Raw genomic sequence first — 23367 nt, 5'->3', positions numbered from 1 at the left:
AATGAAACAGGTAGCTTCAGCGAAATAATCCCTGAATACCTATGATTCAAGTGTCTCTCGAAATTACGCTTCATCTGTCTTCACTGAAGAAAGTATTAGTTTCTACATTTTTTCAAAAATAGCTGCCATGATGATACTTTTTCCCACATATTTGAACAAATAGCTGAAAAAGCTGACAGAGAAACAGCATATCTGTACTTCCCTAATCGGGTGACCTCCAGCATCACTGCAGTTGTAAGAATTTTAAAGGCCTCCTTTACTTAGGCAGATGCTTGAATTCCAAATAAAAAATAAAACCAGCAGAGGGCAGACCTGCTGACAGAACAGACCAATCCAGCTGGTGACCAGGTACCAAAGGTAAAATGCCAACTTTTGATGGATTCCACTTTCAAAGACTCTACTATTTATCCTTTAAAACGTAGAAATAAATGAACTCAGGTAAGTAGCATAACTTATTTCAAAATTCAAACATAGTTCTAGTGCGGCCCTGACTATATTCACCAGGAAAAATCACAAAGAAATAATCCACCACTGCCTGCTACTCAGGAAGGTGAACATCACAAAGTGTGGGAAAGAAATAACAGACGTGGTTTCGCAGAGTTCGGCCTCCGGGAGCGCTAACTCCCATTAGGGAGAACTCAGATCTTGGCACCTACCAGGCCAGACTCAGGTTTCTGCTAAAGCCTGCGCATTTGGGGTTGACAATTTCTTTCTGCCTCTGCCAATCCGCACCACTCTCCTTCCTATCCCCCACTTCTCTGTGCACTCCTGACAAAGCATGCTTTTCTACCCTAAGCTGTTTGGGCTCCCTTAACTCCAAAAGCGTTCTCCCGCCAGCCGTGTCTACAGCACCTAACGGACCGCTCCAGCCAGATGCCTTTGCGGGAAAGGGCGGGGGAAGGGGAGGGAAGAGGCGGAGGGGTGGAGTGAAGTCGCTCTCCCTCCTCGGGTACTGACAGGGCTGCAGTCTTCCGAGCAGGTCTGGTCATTGAATATTTGGTGGTGCCACGTAGGAACTTTTCCTTACCTCTCTCCTCCCATCCCACCCCACGCCCCCTCCCCTTCGCTCCAATCCCTATTCCTCCGCCCCCACCCCATTTGCTTGGCGAGTTTCATCATTCTCCAAGAGAACTGCACGTCCAACCTGCAAGAAGAAGTTGGGGGGTGGGGTGGGTCATAGAGAGGAGGAAGGGGCTGAAATCAGGGTGAAGAGTTTTCCCTATCTTCACTCGTTTCTTATCATCTGCCATTTTTTCCCATTTAAAATCTCTTCAAAATCACACACACACACACACACACACACACACACACACATACAGTGTTCTCAGTCTTCAAGATTCATTCCCCCTCTCTACTTTCCTTCATATCCTTAAAAGTAAAACAACTTGTTTCTCACTTTATTCCAGACAAAGAACTTTATCAAGGTTCATTTTATACCCCTCCTCTATATTTTCTCCTCAGCTCACCTTTAAAAAAGCACTCCATTAGAATCTGAATCTGAAGAAACCAGAAGATGTGTTCAAAGGGCAGTCTAAGGACCGTTCCTCAAACAAAAGCTTTGTACAACTGCCCCTGTGTTTAAGGTAATATTTTTCCTCTTTTCAAAGCCCCTGGAAAGTGGTGAAGGGCATTTCAGCAGTCTCTGTGCCTGACAGATCTTTTTTCCTGCTACCTCTTCTCCCATTACTGTCCCGCCTACATCCATCTCTCTCCAGGCTTCACTTCCAACCTGATGGCAGCTACAATCTGGATTTTATTTAACAGAATTGGTTTTTTTTGGGGGGGGGAGGGGATTGGGGTGGGGGAAGGAAGGATAAAGAGGGGGAGGGGCACAGACTGAGAAAGACCGACGGCATTCTCCCACCTCCCCCAAACCAATTTTTCTTACCTCCTCTGACTTCTCTAGCCTGGAAGAGGAAAGTCAATGCGAGAGTTGTAATGGTGAAATCCCACAGCCACCGTTTCGTTTTCCACCTAGAGGACCACCGCTCCATCTCCGAGCCCCGCGCTCACAACCGTGAACTCAACCCACGAAATTGCGGCTGCAGACCAACGTCGTCCCTTCCAAGGTATCGTCGGGGATGTTTGCTACACAGCCATTGGGGAGGGAGAGGGGGGAAAAAGTCAAAGGGCTTTTTCTTTGAATTTGATGGTTTGCTTCCTTCCTGTCTGTCGCCCCCTCCTCTCCCTCTCGGTTGGCCCCGCCGGCCGGGACCCTCAGATCCGTCCTCTGCGGGGCCCTGCCTTCAGACTGACGGCAGATGAGGGGCTTCAACCAAAAATCTGAGAGGACTGCGTGCCCCTAAAGGCTTCATGCCGTCAGTGGGCCGGACGAGAGGCTCTGGGCAGCCCCCTCCCCCGCCCACTCCCCTCGCGCGCCCCCCTTACCCCGGGCGAAACTGACAAGCCGGCTGAGGGTCAGACCCAATCACACGCCTCGCGGGCGGCCCGGCGCCCGCCCCCCTCTCCTTTGCCCAAGAATCAGGTCTCCCGGCAAGCCCAGCCCACCAACCACCCCCACCTCCCCAGTCCTCTCCTCCCTCCTCTCCAACCCAAATCCCCGAGAAGAAATGGGAGGGAGTTACGGGGGACGCGTGCTTGGCTCTAGCACTTTGGGAATGAAAGGAATTGCAGGAGAGCCCCGGAGCCCACAGAGTTTTCAAGGAGCTTCTGTATTCAATAAAAACAGCTACTTGTCTACTTGCACCCGTCTGTTAGCCTCTCGTTCGTCGGCGGGGGAGGGGAGGAGCCCGCGTCTGTTCCGCCACACCGCTGGAGTTCTGGGCTGCCAGCCGTAGGTAACCTTATCCTTGTGCAAAAATGTGCTTCTTATAGCAGACGTGGAACCAGCGGACTCAACTGCTCTACCTGCTCCGAAAAGTATTTTTTTATTAATTTTTTAAACCGAGAATTAGAAGAAAAGGATGAAAGTGAGATGGAGGGACCCAAGAGGTCAAAACCCATGATCTTATAGGGAAGCTCTCCTGCGAGACCTGAAATTGACAGGTTTCTCTCTTGAATGTTTAAATTCTGCCCTAGCTTCATTCAGAGGCTCGTCTCTTTAAGAACTGAACTGTACTCTGAGGCAGGAGGAGAGAGAAATGTATGGGAGCTGACGTTGAGGGGGTGAGTAATTTAATTTTCCAGCTGATTCCGTCCTGAACCCGGATGAGGGGGCAAAGGGGGAGGAGAAAGACCAGGAAAGCAACTAGCAGAGATCTCCAAGCGTCTAGGCCCTCAGCAACTCAAAATGGGCCCCAGGAGCTGAAAATATGGTCATTCCACAGTGAAAATAACGAGAAGGGGCAGGTTTCTAAATTCCTTCTACTTGCCCCTCCTCAAAGTAATCCACTTAAACCTGGAATATAGATTCCCTGGTCATTTTTTCCCCCCATGTTTAAATTGTTCCCTCCTATCGACTCCTTTTTGTTCCTTAATGTTTCTTAAGATGTTTCTTAAAATTTTTCTGGAACAGTGCCCAACAAGGTGCCAGCATACATTAGGCATTCAGTAGAGATGTGTTGAGTGAATGAATACATTTTCCTGTTGGCAAAGACTGGAAGCTTTGGCCAGGACCTATGTTGAGTATTTAAGATATTTCAAGGCTAAAGGGTTCTCAGCTAAGTTTTTGAGGGGGCATATGCTCATTAATTTTTAGGAACCGAGTTTTCTTTTAGTTATCAAAATATGCCTTATGACCCATGAGATTAGTCAGATATTCTAGCAGTGTGGTTTAAGAGTTGGAAGGAAGGTGTTCAGAGACGATACTGAGGTCCAAGATGGAATTGTTTAAGGACAAATATATGTAGCATATAAAATGAGAAAAGCAACTAAAAAATACTTTCAACATTACTGTTCACTCTCTGTGTCAAAGAACCATTCCCACCTCAAGAAATTTACCTCTTAGATAATAGGTAAAAAAACCAAAAAACTTTATATTAGTATCATTGCTGGCAAAATGTTTGGGATTCCTTATATCAGCAGAGAAATATCTGCTGAAATATCACCAACTAGTTTTTCAGATCATAACTTCAAATTATTAATATAATTCAATAAAACAACTGACTATTATACAGTGTTTGAATGTGAATGTAAAATTAAAAATTAAGAACCTGAAGGTGAAAATATACCTAAATTTACCATCTTCATTACCCTTCATCTTCGCAAACTGAAAAATCTGCGTGAGTTTTCAGTTTCAAATTTTTTTGAAACCTGATTTTTCGGTCCAATTCTTTGTATATTTTTAAACTTATTCTCTAGGTCTTCTCTTAAATGTAAAACAGGGAAATAAATACAAAGTTTAGAAACACATTATTTGTGAAGCTACCAAAATCCTAAATCAACTCAATAGCTAGAGTTACAGTGCCTGGAGCAACATGTAGAAATGATGTTCCAAATTGTCTCTCAATAGCTTTCCTGATTTATAGAGAATTCCATGGCCTGATACTGTTCTGGGAGGTGAGAAATGATGCAGTCAGGCTAGCAAGCCCCACCTTCTGGTCACAAGTCAGGCCTCCTCACTGCGATGAAAGGGTCCTTTCAGGCAAAGTGGCTTGAGTGAATAGAGTTATTACTACCTTATGCTCCCTGTACGCTGTGGTCTGAATTCCTCTGGCCACTGCCCAGAGAGGCATAATCTAGGTCTGAATTAATACTCTGGAAGGAAATATAGTGGATTCACAGTAAGGAACAGTTAATTATGCCCAACTCCTCTCGCCTGTAGCTAGCTGCCGGATCTAGAGCCTCCTAGGAACCTGCCCGTTTTTGCAGTAGGTGAATTCAGTGCGAGGAAGGATCATGCCAAATAACAAAGGGCGCAGAGAGAAGCTGGAAGAGACCCATCTCACTATCTTCAGCTTCACAGGGGATGAATTCCAGGGACATGGTTTTCTATGCCACCTTTCAGCCAATCCTTGCTGACTGTTTATATGCAGATTCAGAATGTAGTAGAGTATGACAGTTTTCCTGACATAGGTCTTTTATTTGAAGCGCAGTTAGCTATATGACATTTCCTACCTTGTCGTATTAAAAAGCGAAGTTTAAAGATATATGTTCAGCTTTTGTAGAATTTGTTTTGATTGCAGGTCATTCAAAAACAAGATGAAAACAGTTGAGAAAAAAAATAGTCACATCCTTTGTAGCAGTATGTTAGATTGACCATTTGTCCACATTAGCTTGTCTAAGAAACTCAGCTAATAATTTGATAATTGATTAGGAGGTCGGATTAGGGGAACTTAAAGGTTCTAGACAATCTACAGTGTTCATAGAGCTTTATTAAACATTGTATAAATCATAAATCTCCCTTAATATTGTCAAACATTCTTAGGAATGAGGGAATACGGAATCAGAACCTTGTCCAAAAGTGAATGCCCTTAATACCAACGGTAATAGAGTATTAGAGGTAGAGATAACTCTATAATAAGACTTATGTTACTACAAGTAGAATTAGGTCCAAGGAGTAGATTTTTGAAAAGATGCATCACCTTTGAAATCACTTGGCATCTATGAGAGAGAGGGAGAGAAAGATAGAGAGAGATGATATATAGAGAGAGAGACATTTTCTCCAAACACTGGTATAACTGAAACGAATGCATCAAATTTGGGTTATTGAATGAGAAATTATTACAGGAGTGGGAAACTCTTTCACACATCGGAAATACTTAAAATGTTTAAAAGAAAATTGCTGTTGAATGTAATCCCTCTCTCACTGTGCCTAATGGTTTTGTCTTTCTTGCCCTTTTCTGAACATTAGGTCAATTATTTTAAGAAATAAATGACTAAGCACTTTGACATTTATTTTACAGTTTTTCTAATACATGAGTGGCTAAAAATTAGTCTCTGCTTAAAAATGGAGTTAGTCTCTCTTACCTCACAGATGGGCCATTTTATTATAAAAAGTGGGGGTGGGGAAGAGCTAGAGTCATTTATTTCCACAGTCAGCCTAGCTCACAAGTACAAGTAGCTCACAGTGATGACTAGGTATTTTTCTTCACCTTTACTGTGAAATAACATACAGAACTTCAGAGGAATCCAAATTTAGCACAATTTTCATGATAAAACAGAATCTTCAGATGAAAAGTTTGGTCTGTTAGAGTGTTGAGGGAGCCAACTCAGAGATGACAGAACTATCCTGTTTAAAAGAACTTAAAGTAAAATCAAATCTAAATGAACCCCAAACAAGCAAGGAATATGGCCTTATATATTCATGTACATCTCTCTTAAAAATGTCCTTTAGTTAGCCATACTCACAGGAAACTACCATAGTTCTTTCTCATAAATGCCCAAAGACAGATGAGAGGAACAGAGAACAGAATGATTCGAAGTAAAATTTTAAATATTCTTGGATCTTTGTCGAGATATTTTTACTCTCTGTATCTTTTTTCTTCATAATTGAATGGGCTTGGCATTTACTAAACTCCTGTGTGTCAGCAAAATTATAACAAGCTTTTTACAAAGTGGTATAGGACAGCATCAACATCTCTCTTGGTAGAAGATGGGAATTTAAACATTTTAGTGAACCACGTGCCATGGCCAAGGGAAGTACCACACCCAAGACATATCCCAGTGATGTTTCACTGTAATGGCATCCCAATCATCATTTGAGTAGTAATGGCCTGGATTCACACTGGCTGTTCCCAATAAAATAAGTTTGCTAAAAGTACGGATTTTAGCTTCTTTTTTCTCAGCTTCTTTATAGGGATTATTTACTTTTAAAAATTTACTCATAACAATGTTATTAATTTTTGTATTTAATTTCACAGGTAAAATGAGAATATGCAAATAGTTTTCCTTTGACACATTATTTCCTAATATAAATAACTTAAAAATGACCAAATATATCAGTGCACTTTCTAAAATAAATGAATCCTCTTATTCACCTCAGTCATGCCTTCATAGATTCATCCATCCCAATGGCATTTGTCAATATTTTTGACTTAAAAATGAATATTTTTTCCAGACAACCAAGTGCAATCTGTTTTGTGTCTCCACCATTTGTACCAGCTTATTTAATTCTGAAATCAAATGCATGTGCTTCAGAAATCTAAAGACTCACACAAACAGATTTCTGAATTAAAAACAATATTTCTGTTATTTTTATGACATTCTTATACATTCTTTTGATGCCAAAACAAATGCCAAATATAAGATTTAAGGCTGGTGAATATAGTTAAATATTGAAATAGATCTGATTTTTAAAACATCTGTGATGAATAACTCTGACTTAATTTGTTTTGCAGATTCTCAGTGTTTAATAACCCTCCCAATATTGTACTTTCTGCCAGTACTGGTATGGTCAAATTATTGCACATTCAGATGCCGGACAAACAATAGATCTGACTTCAAAAGTTTTCCCAATCGAATCTGTAAGGCTGAAAAATCACATATGGATTTAAATAGTTGCAAAACAAGCAATATTTACTATGAAGGTTTTCTTTTGAAAGCAAAATACCCTTCTCACTAAAATGCAAACTTTCTTATTTAAAATATTTAATGGTTTTTTGTTGTTGTTAGTTTTTATAACGTCTTCATGAAGCAGGAATGTAGCAATTTTAATAGTTTCATTTTAAGGATGAGGGTAAGGGCACTCAAACTAGGGATACAGAAACAGAATATGTGAAAAACACTTTATTCCCAACTTCTGCTCTCATTATCAGTTTTTTCCTTATAAGTAAAGTGTTTCTAGAGCGTTTTTTGTATTTTATAGTAAGCACATTATTTCTTTGCAGATTAACTATTAAAATGAATGAGATCCCCAATAATACAAATATTAAAATAAGGAAAGGGAATGTCAGGCACTATAGCTTTAAAAAAATCTATAAATATAATTAAAGAGTTACATCTTTGAATACATTTCTAAGAAATAAAAAGCCTATTTCTAAAGGTAAATGAAGATGAGTTATTTTTATTCCGATGCCAACCCTCAGATATAACTCTCTGCTGGGAATATAAAATTATTTTATAAGTTTATGTTTTTGCAAATGGAAAACACCAGTGAAGTGAACCTCAGTGATTCACACTTCCCAAGAAGAAAAAGAAGAAAGACAGTCAATATGTTAGAGAAGAAATATAATCATAATTACATCAATATTTTGTAAATATGTGGAACATCTTAAAAGTTGTAAGCACTATTCAAGAATTGTTAATACAAAACTTTAAAACTTTGTGGTAGATAAAATTATATCACGCCTTAGATAACTATTTCCTTCTAGACTATAAACACCTTGAGGGCAGAAATCCTCATCCCATACTGTATCTTCAACATCTTGGATTCCTCTTCTCATTGAGCTTTGAATGCTTTTGTTGGTACTTAACCTTAATTGTGCATTTTAATTCTGCTTTAAAACACACAAGAGTCTGTTTATGTGATTTTGTCCATTATTTTAAAATATTGGAACTTTAGATATGAGTCACTATATTCCTAAGACCCAAGCTGAGATTGGACCCCCTGGTAACTACTAATACCATGGAGCTGATGAACCTGGAAGGAAGATTCAACACCAGCACCACCCATGAAACTGGACCTTTGAGGTCTGGACAATCAAGACAAAGCTGACATATTCCATGAGGCACAGTTTATTGGAATATTTAACTAAATCAGGATTCAAAGCTTTAGAAGGATCAGTTCTTCTGATACAGGTCTCATCTAGTTCAGATTTCCTCCTCATCTCCACTATCTCATGATAATAAGGATCCTGCATGATTTGTGTCAAAGATCCCATGGACGTCAATATTGACAACCACCCAGCTCTTTTTCCTGTAGCCTCCACTGTCTTCCATGTTGTTTCTACCCAGTGATTCTGAAGCAGGGTATGTGAGTAAATTTTGATGAATGGGTAAGAGTGGAAAAATGAAAATGTCAAGGAATTTATGTAAGGATTTCAAATCACTGGGTTACAAATTTTTTTAATTTTATATATAAACATTCATATTATATTATGAATATATAACAGCAAAAATAATTCTATGAGTTATCCTCAAAAATATTTCATAAATAAGGATAGTGATTTCACAAATATTTGAATGGGACATTGGCCTAAATCTTAGAACCTTCCTCATGTTAGAGTAAAGAAAGGAAAATCTATTAATGAGTCAATTAATTGCCTATGAAATCGGGCATCATACTCTGGAAGTAAATTGTTACTTCTTACAGAAAGTGATTTTCTTTTAACAAATTCTATATTATTTAATACTGTCTTAAATAGACCTTTATTTGAGATTAATAACTTAAAATAATGATCAGAAAATGTTTTAAATACACACTTAAATACATATACACACCCCTTGCTAGGTCAGATAAATAACTTAAGGAAATGTAAACATAATTGGTGATGACTATTATAGTATTCTAAACAAATGTACAGTGGCTTATTTAGTCTGATAACAGAATAGAAAATATAGTCATTGCTATTTACTGAAAAGCTAGCTCAGTTTTCACGTCACCTTAAAGGTCTTTAGCAATATCCCTTGGGGATTGTCCAGGGAATGCCTATCCTGCCTTATATCCTCATAGCTTGTGGACATCTTTGAGATCATTTACATTTCAGATCTATTACTGGCAATTTTTCCTAAAATTTTGTCTTGCCAGAGAATTTTATTCCTCAGAATCTCAAGGGCTAGGATGGGATAAAAAGTTGAGCATTTCTGCAAGAAAAGCAATCAGCATAGGAGAAAATTACTTATCCTAAGAGAGAATGCCAGGGCACTAGTGGAAGGAAGAGATGTGGAGCACATGTGGAAACAGGAAAGAAAAGAGACTATTAGCAGCCTTTATAACTGAGAAGTATTGAGGAAAGAGAGAGCTGTCTAAGAAAATGTTTCAAGAAATGCTGCTCTAGGATACATTTTCTTACATACCCTGCTTAGCCCATGTTTATATATGTATAGAGGTATGTATCTCATATTTGATGACAACATCTCATCTTATCTCATTTCATCTTCTCTTGCCCTTGGGCTGGGATTTACACTATTGACTTCCCTGGTTATCAGACCTTTGGATTACAACTGAATTATACCACTTGGGTCTCCACCTTGGAGAAGGCAGATCATGAGACTTCTCAGACTATTATCACATGTGCCAATTCCTCATAATAAATATTTTATATCCATCAATTTTATTAGTTTTTTTTTCTCTAGAGAAACCTGGATAATACACCATTTTTTTTCAGTACTATTGGTTTCACTTTAAAATGGACTATTCAACTGTTCTGGAAGCTCTTTCAGAGAGATTTAATAGTATTCCTTTCTCTATACTATCCAAAATATTTGTTTTAAAAAGACTACTAATACAAACAATATTTGTTAGATGATATAAAAATGAATTAAAGAGCACATGTAGAGAAACAAGTCTTTGTATAACAAATATTAGCATCACTAAATTATTACTCCTCCATATATAATTAAATCATAATGACAGTAGAATCCAGAGAAAATTTTACTATATTGTCAAATTTGGTACAAACTGATCTTCTGTTCTCTAAAGCAACATGTTAGGTAATGAGATATGTGTGTGTATATATTATATATATAATATGTATTATATGTATGCATATAATATACACACACACATATATACATATATATGTATATACATATATATGTCTTTTATCACTAACAAAAGAAGTAACAACAGGCCAAGCTTAGGGACAAGGACACTTTTTATTTACAAATATAAGAGGCAAGGATTTGTACATAACTTCAAGTAGGACAGCAATAATCTACTTTGGTTTTATTGATAAGGAATTAAGATAATTTCAAAAGAAAATTTCTGTTTAGTCTGTTTGGGCTGTTATAACAAAAATACCATGTAATCAGTGGCTTATAAACAACAGAAATTTGCTTCTCAGGAGGCTGAGAAGTCTAAGATCAAGGGGCCGGCAGATTCAGTATCTGATGGAGACCCACCTTCTTGTTCATATGTAGTGACTGTCTTTTCACTGTAACCTTACATGTCAAAAGGGGCAAAGTAGCTCTTTGAGACCTCTTTTATAAGGTCACTAACTGCATTCATGAAGGTTCCACCTTCATGACATAATCACCTCACAAAAGACCCACCTCCAAATACAATCACATTGGGAATTAGGTTTTAATATATGAATTCTGGCAGGGAATACAACCTTCTGTCTATAGCAAGTGTCATTCATTGTACTTATCAGTTAGCAATATAAACTAGCCATCTCTTGGTTCTTATGCAAAATACCCTAAAGATATGTATCAAGCAAACCAAATGAAGCCTGTATTTACTGCTTTTAAATGGTGACCCTCACTAATGACAAGCTTAAGTTATTTCAGTTATCAAGACGTGGTTAATTAACTCCTCTATAATTGGGAGAGAAAGCTCCATTTTTGTCAGGGATGTGTAACTTCATATGAATTATGCGATTTTCAAAAGTTCAGTACATCTTAAATTTAAAAACTGCTTTTGACATTTCAGATTTAATAGTTAAAGACAAAAATTCATAGAAGGATCAGACAATGTCAGCAAAAATGACAGCTGGTAGATTCAAGCAACGGTCTTTCTATAGTAATACAGAAAAATCAAGCAAAAAGGGTCAGAATCAGCTTTGTTAAAACTCTAGAAAAAATATTTACAGTAATTTAGAAAAACACTGAATTAATAAAAAGGCAATGTAAAAATGGTAGGAAAGATTTGTGGCATTTTTATTTTGTTTTGGCCCCACCCACCTTGCTGGCTCAGCAGCAGTCTCACAGACCACAGCTCACATTTCCAGTATGTGACCCTGGTGCCAGGGAGGAGAAACAGAGCAGAGCTAACTGAAAGACTGATACAAGATACTTGTCTTTATTTTGCCTTACTCAGAAATCACACTGGTCAGAAAAGTGGTAGACATTCCTGAACCACACTGTAAGGCTAAAGAACAATGTGCAACTTCCTGGGGCAAAAGATTAAGCTTGATTCAATAGTGTGTCCAAAGCCCAGGAGGAAAAACTGGGGAAATAATTCTTTTTTAATTTTGTTTTTTAAAGTATTCAAAAGCATCTTTGTGTATGGGAAAATTAGAAAGCCGCAGGAAATACTCAGGGCAAGACACATCCTTACTAAAAACCTAAGAAGATTCTTATCTCTCACTTCTGGCTGATCTCCAGGAAATGAAGGCTAAGGCAGAGTTTTAAATGGCCTGGCTGAGAACTGAAAAAGTAGCAAACACAGAAGCAAAAAGGACTGCTCTTCTTCGTCTTCTTCATCTCCTCCTCCTCCTTATTCTCCTCCATCTCCTCCCTCTCCCCATGCTTCTTTTACTCCTCCTCCTCCTTCTTCTCTTTCTCTCTCTCTCTCCCCGTGTCTTTCTAAGAAACATCTGTTCAAACACGAGCTAAAGAAACAGAGACTTCAGAGACCACACATGAAAAAAGTTGCAGACTTTTAAAAACAGTCTGGAAAAGCACTAAACAAATAGCTAAATTCTTCAGTAAACAAATCCCTACAAGGGGTAAAGATCTGATTTACAGAGTTGCCATGTCATAATATACAAAATTTCCAGTTTTCAACAAAAATTATTAAGCATGAGAAGAAGTCAAAATGTATGTCTCAGTCAGAGAAGAAATAAACAGAAACTGTCCCTGAAGAAGCACAGACATTGGACTTCTTAGAAAAAGATTTTAAATCAATTTTAATACATGAATCAACTGTCTTAAATATACTTAAAGAGTGAAAGGAAACCATAGAAAAAGGGTTAAAAGAAATCAGGAGAATGATGATGAACAAGCAGTGAATATCAATAAAGAGAGAAATTTTTAAAAAGAACAAAACAGAAATTCTAGAGCTGAAAAGCACAATAACTGAAATGAAAATCTCTCCAGAGGATTTCATTAACAGAGGAAAGAATCAATGAACTTGGAGATAGGTTTGAAATTATTTAGTCTGAGGAACAGAAGGAAAAACAAAAAACAAAGAAAGAAAAATGAACACAGCCTTTGGGATACCATCAAGTGTATCAACAACTCATAATGAAAATTCCAGAAGGGAAAGCAAGAGAAAAAGGTTAGAAGAATATTTGAAGAAATAATGGCTCAGAACTACCCAAATTTAAAAACAGAAGAAAAGGAAACAAAACAAAAAAAAACAAACTAAAACAACAAAACTCCCCAAATTTGATAAAATGCATAAGTCTGCACATTCAAGAAGTTCAACAAACGCCAAGAAGTATGCAGACAGATCCACACTGAGTCATATAATAAAACTGCTGAAAGCTGCAGACAGAAAATATTAAAAGCAGCAATAGACAAGTGGATCATCATGTACAAGGAATCCTTAGTAAGATCAACAGCACATTTCTCTCCTGAAACCACAGAGGCCAGATAACAGTGGGATTAATTTTTTTAAAGTGCTGATAGAAAAAACTTTCAACCAAGAATTCTGTAGCAAAATTATTTTTCAAAGATGAAGTAGAAATGAAGACCACTCCCTAATAAACAAAAGTTGAGGGCATTTATTGCTAGTAGACCTATTTTCACAAAATGTTGAAGGGAATCCTTTAAACCAAAATAAGAAGACACTAGATGGTAACTCAGGGCTATATGATGAAATAAAGAACTTTGATAATGGTAACTACATAGGAAAATATAAAATCCAGCATGGTTGTACTTTCAGCCTGCAACTATTGTTTTTGTTTTTTACATAACTTAAAATAAAAATGCATACAATAATAATTGTAAATCTATGATTATGGACTGAATTTTATTCTTTCCAAATTTATATGCACAAGCTTTAATCTGCATTCAGATATAGGGTCTTTAAAAAAGTAATTAAGGTTAAATAAAGTTATAAAAAGAGGTCCCTAATTCAATGAGAATGGTGTCCTTATCAGAAGAGGAAGAGTGCCAGTGGTGACCACACACAGAGAAAGGCCACATGAGGACACAGTGAAAAGGCAGCTATCTGGAAGGCAAAAAGAGATTCCTCGGAAAAAACAAACCAAACCTGCTGATACCTTGATCTTGGACTTCCAGCTTCTACTGTTGTACACAAATAAAAAATTTGTATGTTAAGCAAACTGATCTGGAGTACTTTTTTTATGGCAGTACCAGCAAACTTATGCAATGTTAATGGGCACACAATGTATAAAGATGCAATTTGTGACAAAAACATAAGGAAGGATGGAACACAGGTGTATAGGAACAGAATTCTTGTATGCTATTGAAGCTAAGTTGGTATTATTTCACTGTTTTATAGTTAATTGTAATCCCCATGATAACCTTAACAATATATCTTAAAAAACATAAAAGGGAATAAAAATAGAATCAAAATGGTATAATTAAAAATACATTAAGCAGAAAAGGCAGCAATAATGAAAATAAGGAACAAAAATGTATAGGAATTAATGAAAACAGATAGCAAATGGCAGAAGTAAGCTCTTCTTTATCAGTACTTTAAATGTAAATGCTTAAACTCACCTTTCAAAACATAGAAATTGACAGAATGAATTTTTTAAAAAAGATTCAATAGTATGCTGTCTACAAAACACTAACTTTAGATCCAAAGACACAAATAGGTTGAAAGTGAAATGACACTATCTTATTCAGTTATGAGTGCTGTAGCAAATCACCACAGAGTGAGTGACAAACAACAAACATTTATTTCTCACAGTTCTCTAAGTTCAAGACTTACTGCAGAGCTACAGTAATCAAGACAATGTGTTGCTAGCAAAAGTGTAGACATATTGACAAATAGAATAAAATTTAAGTCCAGAAATAAACCCATACATTTATGACAAATTGATTTTAACAAGTCTTCCAAGACCCTTCAAAGGGGAAGAATAGTTTTTAATAAATGGTGCTGGAACAACAGATATCCACATACAAAAAATGAAGTTGTACCCTTACTCATACCATATACAAACATTAACTCAAAATGGATTGACTAAATATGAAAGCTAATGTTATAAAGCTCTTAGAGGAGAACATGGGGGGCATCTTTACAATTTTGCTAATGGATTTTTAGAAATGACACCAAGCATGTGCAACAAAAAGAAAAACAAATAAATTAGACTCCATGAAAATGTACCTCAAAAGACACTTTATAAACAAAGTAAAAAGACAATCTACAGACTGTAAGAAAATATCTGAAAATCATGTATCTGACAAAGGTCTGATATAGAATATACAAAAAACTCTTACAACTCAAGAGCAAATAAAAACAACCCCATTTAAAAATAGACAAAAGACTTTAGTTGATATTCCTCTCAAAAATATATGCAAATGGCCAAGAAACAAACAAAAACTGCTTAACATCACATTCCCTTACACCATACACAAAAATAAACTCAAAATGGATCAAAGACTTAAGCATAAGACAAGATACAATAAACCTCCTAGAGGAAAATATAGGCAAACCATTATCTGACATACATCTCAAAAATGTTCTCCTAGGACAATCTACCCAAGCAATAGAAATAAAAGCAAGAATAAACAGATGGGACCAAGTGAAGCTTATAAGCTTCTGCACAGCAAAGGAAACAATAAGTAAAACAAAAATGGGAGAAAATCTTTGCAAATGAAACCAACAAAGGCTTGATCTCCAGAATATATAAGCAGCTCTTACAACTTAATAAGAAAAAAATAAACAACCCAAACCAAAAATGGGCAGAAGACCTAAACAAGCAATTCTCCAAGGAAGAAATACAAATGATCATTAGGCACATGAAAAAATGCTCAATATCACTAATTATCAGAGAAATGCAAATCAAAACTACAATGAGGTATCACCTCACACCAGTCACAATGACCATCATTCAAAAATCCACAAATGACAAATGCTGGGGAGGCTGTGGAGAAAGGGGAACCCTCCTTCACTGCTGGTGGGAATGCAGTTTGGTACAGCCACTGTGGAAAACAGTATGGAGATTCCTCAAAAGACTAGAAATAGACTTACCATATGACCCAGGAATCCTGCCGCTGGGCATATATCCAGAAGGAATCCTACTTCAAAATGACACCTGCACCCCAATGTTCATAGCAGCACTATCTACAATAGCCAAGACATGGAAACAGCCTAAATGTCCATCAACAGATGACTGGATAAAGAAGAAGTGGTATATTTATACAATGGAATACTATACAGCCATAAAAACTGACAACATAACGCCATTTGCAGCAACATGGATGCTCCTGGAGAATGTCATTCTAAGTGAAGTAAGCCAGAAAGAGAAAGAAAAATACCATATGAGATTGCTCATATGTGGAATCTAAACAAACAAACAAACAAAGCATAAATACAAAACAGAAATAGACTCACAGACATAGAATACAAACTTGTGTTGCCAAGGGGGCGGGGGGTGGGAAGAGATAGACTGGGATTTCAAAATTGTAGAATAGATAAATAAGATTATACTGTATAGCAGAGGGAAATACATACAAGATCTTATGGTAGCTCACGGAGAAAAAAATGTGACAATGAATATATATATATGTTCATGTATAACTGAAAAATTGTACTCTATACTGGAATTTGACACAACATTGTAAAATGATTATAAATCAATAAAAAACGCTAAAAAAAGAACTGCTTAACATCATCAGTCAAGGGAAATGCAAATCAAAAGTACAATAAGATGCCCCTTCCCAACCACTAAAATGAGTATGATAATAAAATAATGAAAACAACAAGTGTTGGTGACAAGGTGGAGTTAACTGGAACCAACCTTCATACTTTGCTGATGGAAATGTTAACTTTTTTAGCTGCTATAGAAAATAGTTTGGTGGTTCCTCAAAAAGTTAAATACAGAATTCCCACATGACCTCACAGTTCCAAGCTTAACTGTATATCTAAAAGAATTGAAACAGGTGTTACAATAAATACATGTACATGTGTGTTCATACCAGCACTATTCACAAAAGCCATACAGTGGAAACAACCCAACTGTCTATGAAAGAAAGAATAAACAAACTGTCATAGATAGATAGATAGATAATGGAATACTATTCAGCCATATAAAAAGAAATAAGATACTGATATAGATTGCAATATGGATGAATCTTAAAAATATTATGCCAAGTGAAAGAAACTGACATAAGAAGTCTCATGTTGTATGACTCAATTATATGAAATATCTAGAATAGTTAAATTCATAGAGACAGAAAGCATATTTGTAGTTGCCATGGGTTGAGGAAAGAGAAGAATGAGGAATAATGGCTTAATGAGTATGGGATCTCCTTTGGAGTGAGGAAAATAGTTTGGAGCTATATGGAAGGGGTGGTGCACAATGCTTTGATTGTACTAAACGCCACTGGCTTGTTTAGTTTAAAATAGTTAATTCCATGTATGAAAATTTCATCAATGTTTAAAACAATTTCAAAACACTGGATAATTTTATTCCTTATTGCTATTGTAAAATGGCTCAAATTATACTAACAAAATAATATGGCACAAAAACCATGTATTTATTTAACAGCAAGTACTTTAGGAGAAACAGAAAATATTGCCAAAGATTTGGAGGAAAAAAAATTCAAACGAGTATCATAGCATCAAGGGTTTTCTGCTGAAGGAAAGTATAGCCATTTACAACATTTCTCAGATTATGATTTTGGTAGAACTTGTCTCAATAATAAAACAGAAAAGGTTATTTGTGTGTGTGTGTGGTCAGTAAAGAAAGATGTGCTGGAGAAGATTTAAAAGAATCCTTAATAAAAATAGTTTTTTCTTAAAAAAAATAGTGTTTCTTGGAACAGCAATGTACGTATAATCATTTTGGCATGCCCACTTTGAAAGCAATAAAGAAAGAATGATTTTGAAGCTATGTTCAGTGATATTACTACATGAAATTTTCATTCCTAAAGTTATTCATAGACAAACCATTGCAGTAAAGCAGTTGTAGCTAAAAAGGCACAAAGATGTCATCAATGTGGATAATTTCATTTTGAAAAAGAACTAAAAATACAATGGAAAAATACCATATGAGATCGCTCATATGTGGAATCTTAGAAAAAAAAAACCATAAGTACAAAACAGAAACAGACTCATAGACATAGAATACAAACTTGTGGTTGCCAGGGGGATGAGGGGTGGGAAGGGACTGGGATTTCAAAATGTAAAATAGATAAACAAGATTGCACTGGGTAGCACAAGGAAATACATACAGCACCTTGTGGTGGCTCACAGCAAAAGAGAATGTGACCATGAATGTATGTATGTTCATGTATAACTGAAAAATTGTGCTCTACACTGGAATTTGACACAACATTGTAAAATGACTATAACTCAATAAAAAATATTAAAAAATTTTTAAAAAATACAGTGGAATGTGGAATATGCCATCTAGTCCTCTCTTTTGCTTGGAATGTGTGCAAAGCAAATGTTTTGATTCATGGAATGACAAGAAAAAAATAGGTTACCTATTTTATAAAGTTTTATTAGAACACACACAAAAATATAGTTGATTTATTATATATAATACTTCATAATGCATTGGGGAGTTACCATGAAAATATCTGTTGGCAAAGTATTTAATACTGTTGTGAACACAATTAAAATTATACATCTTTTGACTATTACCTCATAAAAAATCTTCTACATTTTTACTAAACTTTTTTCTTGATAAACAGCTGTCAGTATTGTTCAACCTAGTAAATAATTTAATCAATTTTGCACACTGAAATATCCCTTCAAGGTAAAGATAATATTTTAGCAATGACTAAGAAAGCAGTGCCTTTGACTGGAAAATTGTGCTATGGAGAGAATGTTTTGAAACATATATATGGAAATGTTACTGTCACTATGCAATCAATGCCAAAAGTCACCTGTCTTATCTACAAAAGTTTCATATCTGAACTCATTGAAGTTGGAAACATTTCAAAGAAAGATTTTCAGTGAATTTAAAGCCATTGAAAAAATATAGACACAGAACACTCCCTGAAATTTGCACAAATATTGCTGAGTTGAAGAAAATCATTTACCTAAGTCATGGATAGGATTAAAGGGTGAATATCAGTATTTATTACTGAGAGTAGACTCTTTCCACTTATAGCAATGGAAATGAGATATCAAGATAAATTAACTGTAGACCATATTTTTAATTTTTATAACAACTTGCAAAGGCAAAATTTTTAAAAATTATGAAACCATTTCTATCATATATCTCTCACTGATAATATCATTAATATTCTGTATTTTAGAGAGCCCAAATATCAATGCAATAGAAAGGAGACATCAGCAAGAAGGCAGAATCATAAGACCTATCCTCATTCTTCCATAGAAATACTGATATAAGCATCATATTTAGACCAAAACACCTTTAGGTGAAATCTAGAAAACAGTTAATAAGAAGTTGCAGCCACTCCAAAAGAGCATAAAGCTACTAAAAAGTAGCGCTAGTATGTGTGAGAAGAGCGAATTCACTCTGCATTAATCACCTCTGCCCCTGAATCAGTTAGCTTAATGTCAAGAAGATAGCTTTAACCTGTGACCTCTTCCTCAGGGAGAAAGTGAATGTGGAGTATGTGCCTGGGTGCCTGACCTCCTGGCCTTGTGGTATGCTCCTCTGCAGGACTGATTTCTATCTCTCCTCATACTAAGCACTGAAAAACCAGCAGAGCCTAGAAGCCAGGGACAATTATGAACAAAAAAAGAGGTAGATTTCCCCATACAGCAAACACTGCCCTGGAACACTGAGAAAAGCTGCAGAATTGAGGCTTTTCCTTTGTGAGGGAGGGAGAAAGAAAAGTGAGCCTTGTCCCAGCCTTTCAGTGTGCTCCTTGAGGAACTGGTTTCGATCTCACCTCATAGTGAGTGCTGAAGGACTGGAAAAACCTGGACACATGGAACAGCTAGCAACAAAGAAAGGAAACAGGTTTTCTCCTACAACTGGCACTGCTCTGAGTTTAGGGAAAGGTGCTATTTCTTCAAATGAACAAGCACTGTTGCTACTCTACAAGGAACATAAAGAATCAAGAAAATATGCCATAGTCAAAAGAAAAAAAATCTCTAGTTACTGAACCCCCCCAAACTCTAATAATTGACCTCAGATAAATGGAGATTTATAAATTACATGATAAACAATTCAAATTAATCACCTAAAAGTAGCCAAGTGAGTTATAAGAGAATACCATAAATAATTAAATAAAATCAGGAAAATGACACATGAACAAAATGAGAATATTAACAAAGAGACAGAAATTATAATAAAGAACCAAACAGAAATATTGTAGCCAAAAAATATAATTAAACTGCAAATTTTACTACAGGAGTTCAGTAACAGACTGGACCAAGCAGAAAAAAGTATCAGCAAGCGTGAAGACAGGTCATTTGAAATTATCTAGATAGAGGAGAAAAAGGAAAATATAATTAAAAAGAATTTTAAAAAAAACAAACCTAAGATATTTATGGGATAAATCAAGAGAATTAGTATCACATTATAGCATTCCAAGAAGAAAAAGAGAAAAGGAAAGTCTATTAAAAGAAATAATAGATGAAAACTTACCAAATCTGGGAAAAGAAATAAACATCCAGATTCATGAAGCTCAAAAAGACTAAAATTAAAGAGGTCTACTCAAAACACTTTAAACCAAATTTTCAAAAATCAAAGAAAAGGGATTTTCAACCAGCAAGAGAAAAGTGACTTATTATATACAAGGAAGCCCACCCACAAGCTTATCAGCAGATTACTCAGCACAGACCTCGGAGTACAGGATAAAACAGAACGACATATTCATAGTGCTAACAGAAAAACTGCCAACCAAAGTGACTATACCTGAAAAAGTTGTTCTTCAGAAATGAAAAATAGATAAAGACATTCCAAGACAAACAAAAGCTGAGGGAATTCATCACCACTAGACCCACCTGACGTGAAATGCCAAAGAGAGTTCTTCAAGTTAAAACAAAAAGACACTAATTATTAACATGAAAACATATAAAAGAATAAACTCACTTGTAAAGGCAAGTATAAAATTAATTCATAATGCTCTAACGTTCTAATGGTGTCACTTAAATGACTTTTAACCCTAGTATAAAAGTTAAAAGAGGAAATGATTAAGAATAACTGTAACGGCTAGTTAATGGATGGACATAAAAATATGTAGTGACATCAACTATATAAAATATGTTTGGGAAGGGAAAGTGTGGAGTTTTGTATGCAAGTAAAGTCTCTATTGGCTTAAAAAAGATTGTTTTAAATAAAAGATAATTTATGTAATTTCTATGTGTAATACTGTGGTTTATAATAAAAATATATATATATTTGGTCTTCATCCCCATTTCTGGCACAGAGCTCCTGAATCCCTTGGAATTTCCTAAGGGATAAGCATCATAAAGGTGTCTTTTGTGATTGTTCATGAGATGACTTTTGGAACTCACCTAATGATGGAGTCTGGTTGCCAGTGGAGTGAATCAAGTGATTTCAGGGTCGGAACTTTCCATTCCCAACCCTGGAAGAGGGAGAGAAGCTGAAGGTTGAGTTCAATCACCAATGGTCATGATTTAATTAACCATGTCTATGTAATGACACTTCCATTAAAAACCAAAAGGACAAAGTTTGGAGAGCTTCCAGGTTGGTGAACATGTGGAGGACCTGGGAGAGTGGCACATGGGGTAGGGCATGGAAGCTCCATGCTCTTTCCCTATACCTTATGCATCTCCTCCATTGCTGTTCCTGAGCTATTTTATTTTCTAACTAACCAGTAATCAACTAAGCAAAATGTTTCTGTGAGTTCTGTGAGCCCCTCTAGCAAATTAAACCCAAAGAGGAGGTCATCGGAACCTTCAATCTATAGCCTGTCATCAAAAGTATAGTTGATAACCTGGACTTGTGACTAACATCTCAGTTTGTATGGGGGAAGAGGTAGTTTTGTAGGACTGAGTCCTTAATCTGTGGCATTTGATGCAATCTCTGGGTAGATGGTGTTAGAATTGAATTGAATTGTAGAATCTTCTGCTGATGTCAGAGACTTGTTGTGGATGTGTGGAATGCCTCCCTCCTCTAGATACACTGGAGTTTGATCTAGAACCCCTTTACATGGTAATCACAAAAGAAAAATTTACAGTAGATACACACATACCCAACATCAGAGCACCTAAATATATAAAACAAATATCAACAGAACTGAAAGAAGAAATAATCAGCAATGAAATAATAGTATTATTACTGTATTATTTATAATACATTACTATTAATATGTTATTATATTGTATTATAATAGAGTTATTGTATATATTACTGAAGGAGACTTCAGCATTCCACACTCAACAACATATAGACTATCCAGAAAAAAAATCAATAAGGAAACGCAGACTTGAGTAATGTGATTGACCAAATGGACTTAACACATATGTAGATCATCGCACTCCCAAACAGCATAATACACATTCTTCTTGAGTACACACAGAACATTTTCCAGGACAGACCACATGTTAGGTCACAGAATAAGTCTTAAAATAGTTAAGAAGATGAAAATCATATCAAATATCTTTTTCAACCACAATAACATTGTGATAGAGAACAGGTGGGAAGAGATAAATTAGGAGTTGGAGATTTGCAGATACTAACTACTATACACAAAATAGATAAACAGTAAGTTTCTTCTATATAACACGGGGAACTATATCCAATATCTCATAGTAACCTATAATGAAAAAGAATATAAAAAGGAATATATGTATGTACATGTATGACTGAAACATGCTGTACACCAGAAATTAATACAACATTGTAAACTGAATATACATCAAAAAAAAACTTAAAAAAAATAAGGAGATTGAATCAGTAATCAAAAACCTCCCAAAAAAGAAATTCTCAGGACCAGATAGCTTCACGGGAGAATTCTACCAAACATTTAAATAAGAATTAACACCTTAATATTAAAGAGAAGGGAACACTTTCATACTCATTTTGCAAGAGCAGCCTTACTGTGATATAAAGCCAGACAGTGACACTGCAAGAAAAGAAAATTAGAAGCCAATATCCTTGAGGAACATAAATGCAAAAGTTCTCAACAAAATTCCAGCAAGCCAAATTCAACAGCACATTAAAAGGATCATACACCATGGGTCACGTGGAATTTATCCCTGGGATGAAAGGGTGGTTCAACATATGCAAATGGATAAATGTGATATATGTGATACACCACATTAACAGAGTGAAGGGTATAAGTCCTATAATCATCTCAATAGATGTAGAAAAGGTATTTGACAAAATTCAACATTCATTTATGATAAAAACTCTCAAAATACTGAAGATAGAGGGAACATGCTTCAACATAAAAAAGGTCATATAGGACAAGCCCACAGCTAACATCTTACTCAACAGTGAAAACCTAAACTTTTTTCTTCTAAGATCAAGAACAAGACAGGGATGCCCACTCTATCAGCATAATACTGGTAGTCACAGCCAGAGCAATTTGGTAAGTAAAAGAAAAAGGGCA

The 23367-nt window shown here is 36.0% G+C and overlaps 1 protein-coding gene and 1 long non-coding RNA gene across 5 annotated transcripts in view; one reads left to right on the top strand and one right to left on the bottom strand.

Moving 5' to 3' along the window:
• COL11A1 (collagen type XI alpha 1 chain) overlaps positions 1 to 2513 on the bottom strand; it is a 189117-nt gene extending 186604 nt beyond the window's left edge. The window contains exons 1-2 of one of the 3 annotated variants that reach the window (XM_072968109.1): positions 2389 to 2513; positions 1889 to 2088 (exon numbers count right to left, since the gene is read on the bottom strand). In XM_072968109.1, coding sequence (XP_072824210.1) covers positions 1889 to 1994 — 106 coding nt within the window. In that variant the 5' untranslated portion in view covers positions 1995 to 2088; positions 2389 to 2513. Of the gene's footprint in view, positions 1 to 1888; positions 2326 to 2388 lie in introns of those variants that run through there. The other 2 variants (XM_072968110.1, XM_072968111.1) reach the window with 2 other exon arrangements.
• On the top strand, positions 901 to 2355 carry LOC140698283 (uncharacterized). Of its 2 annotated transcripts, none has more exons than XR_012075958.1 (4): positions 901 to 979; positions 1462 to 1583; positions 1907 to 2069; positions 2222 to 2355. It is a non-coding gene; the product is annotated as an uncharacterized lncRNA (long non-coding RNA). The 2 variants fall into 2 exon arrangements; XR_012075957.1 differs by lacking the exon at positions 901 to 979 and adding an exon at positions 1105 to 1205.
• Positions 2514 to 23367: the final 20854 nt, after the last annotated feature.

The sequence above is a fragment of the Vicugna pacos genome, chromosome 9, assembly GCF_048564905.1.
Source record: "Vicugna pacos chromosome 9, VicPac4, whole genome shotgun sequence".
Lineage (NCBI taxonomy): Eukaryota > Metazoa > Chordata > Mammalia > Artiodactyla > Camelidae > Vicugna > Vicugna pacos.
This window is presented reverse-complemented; position numbering and strand designations above follow the sequence as displayed.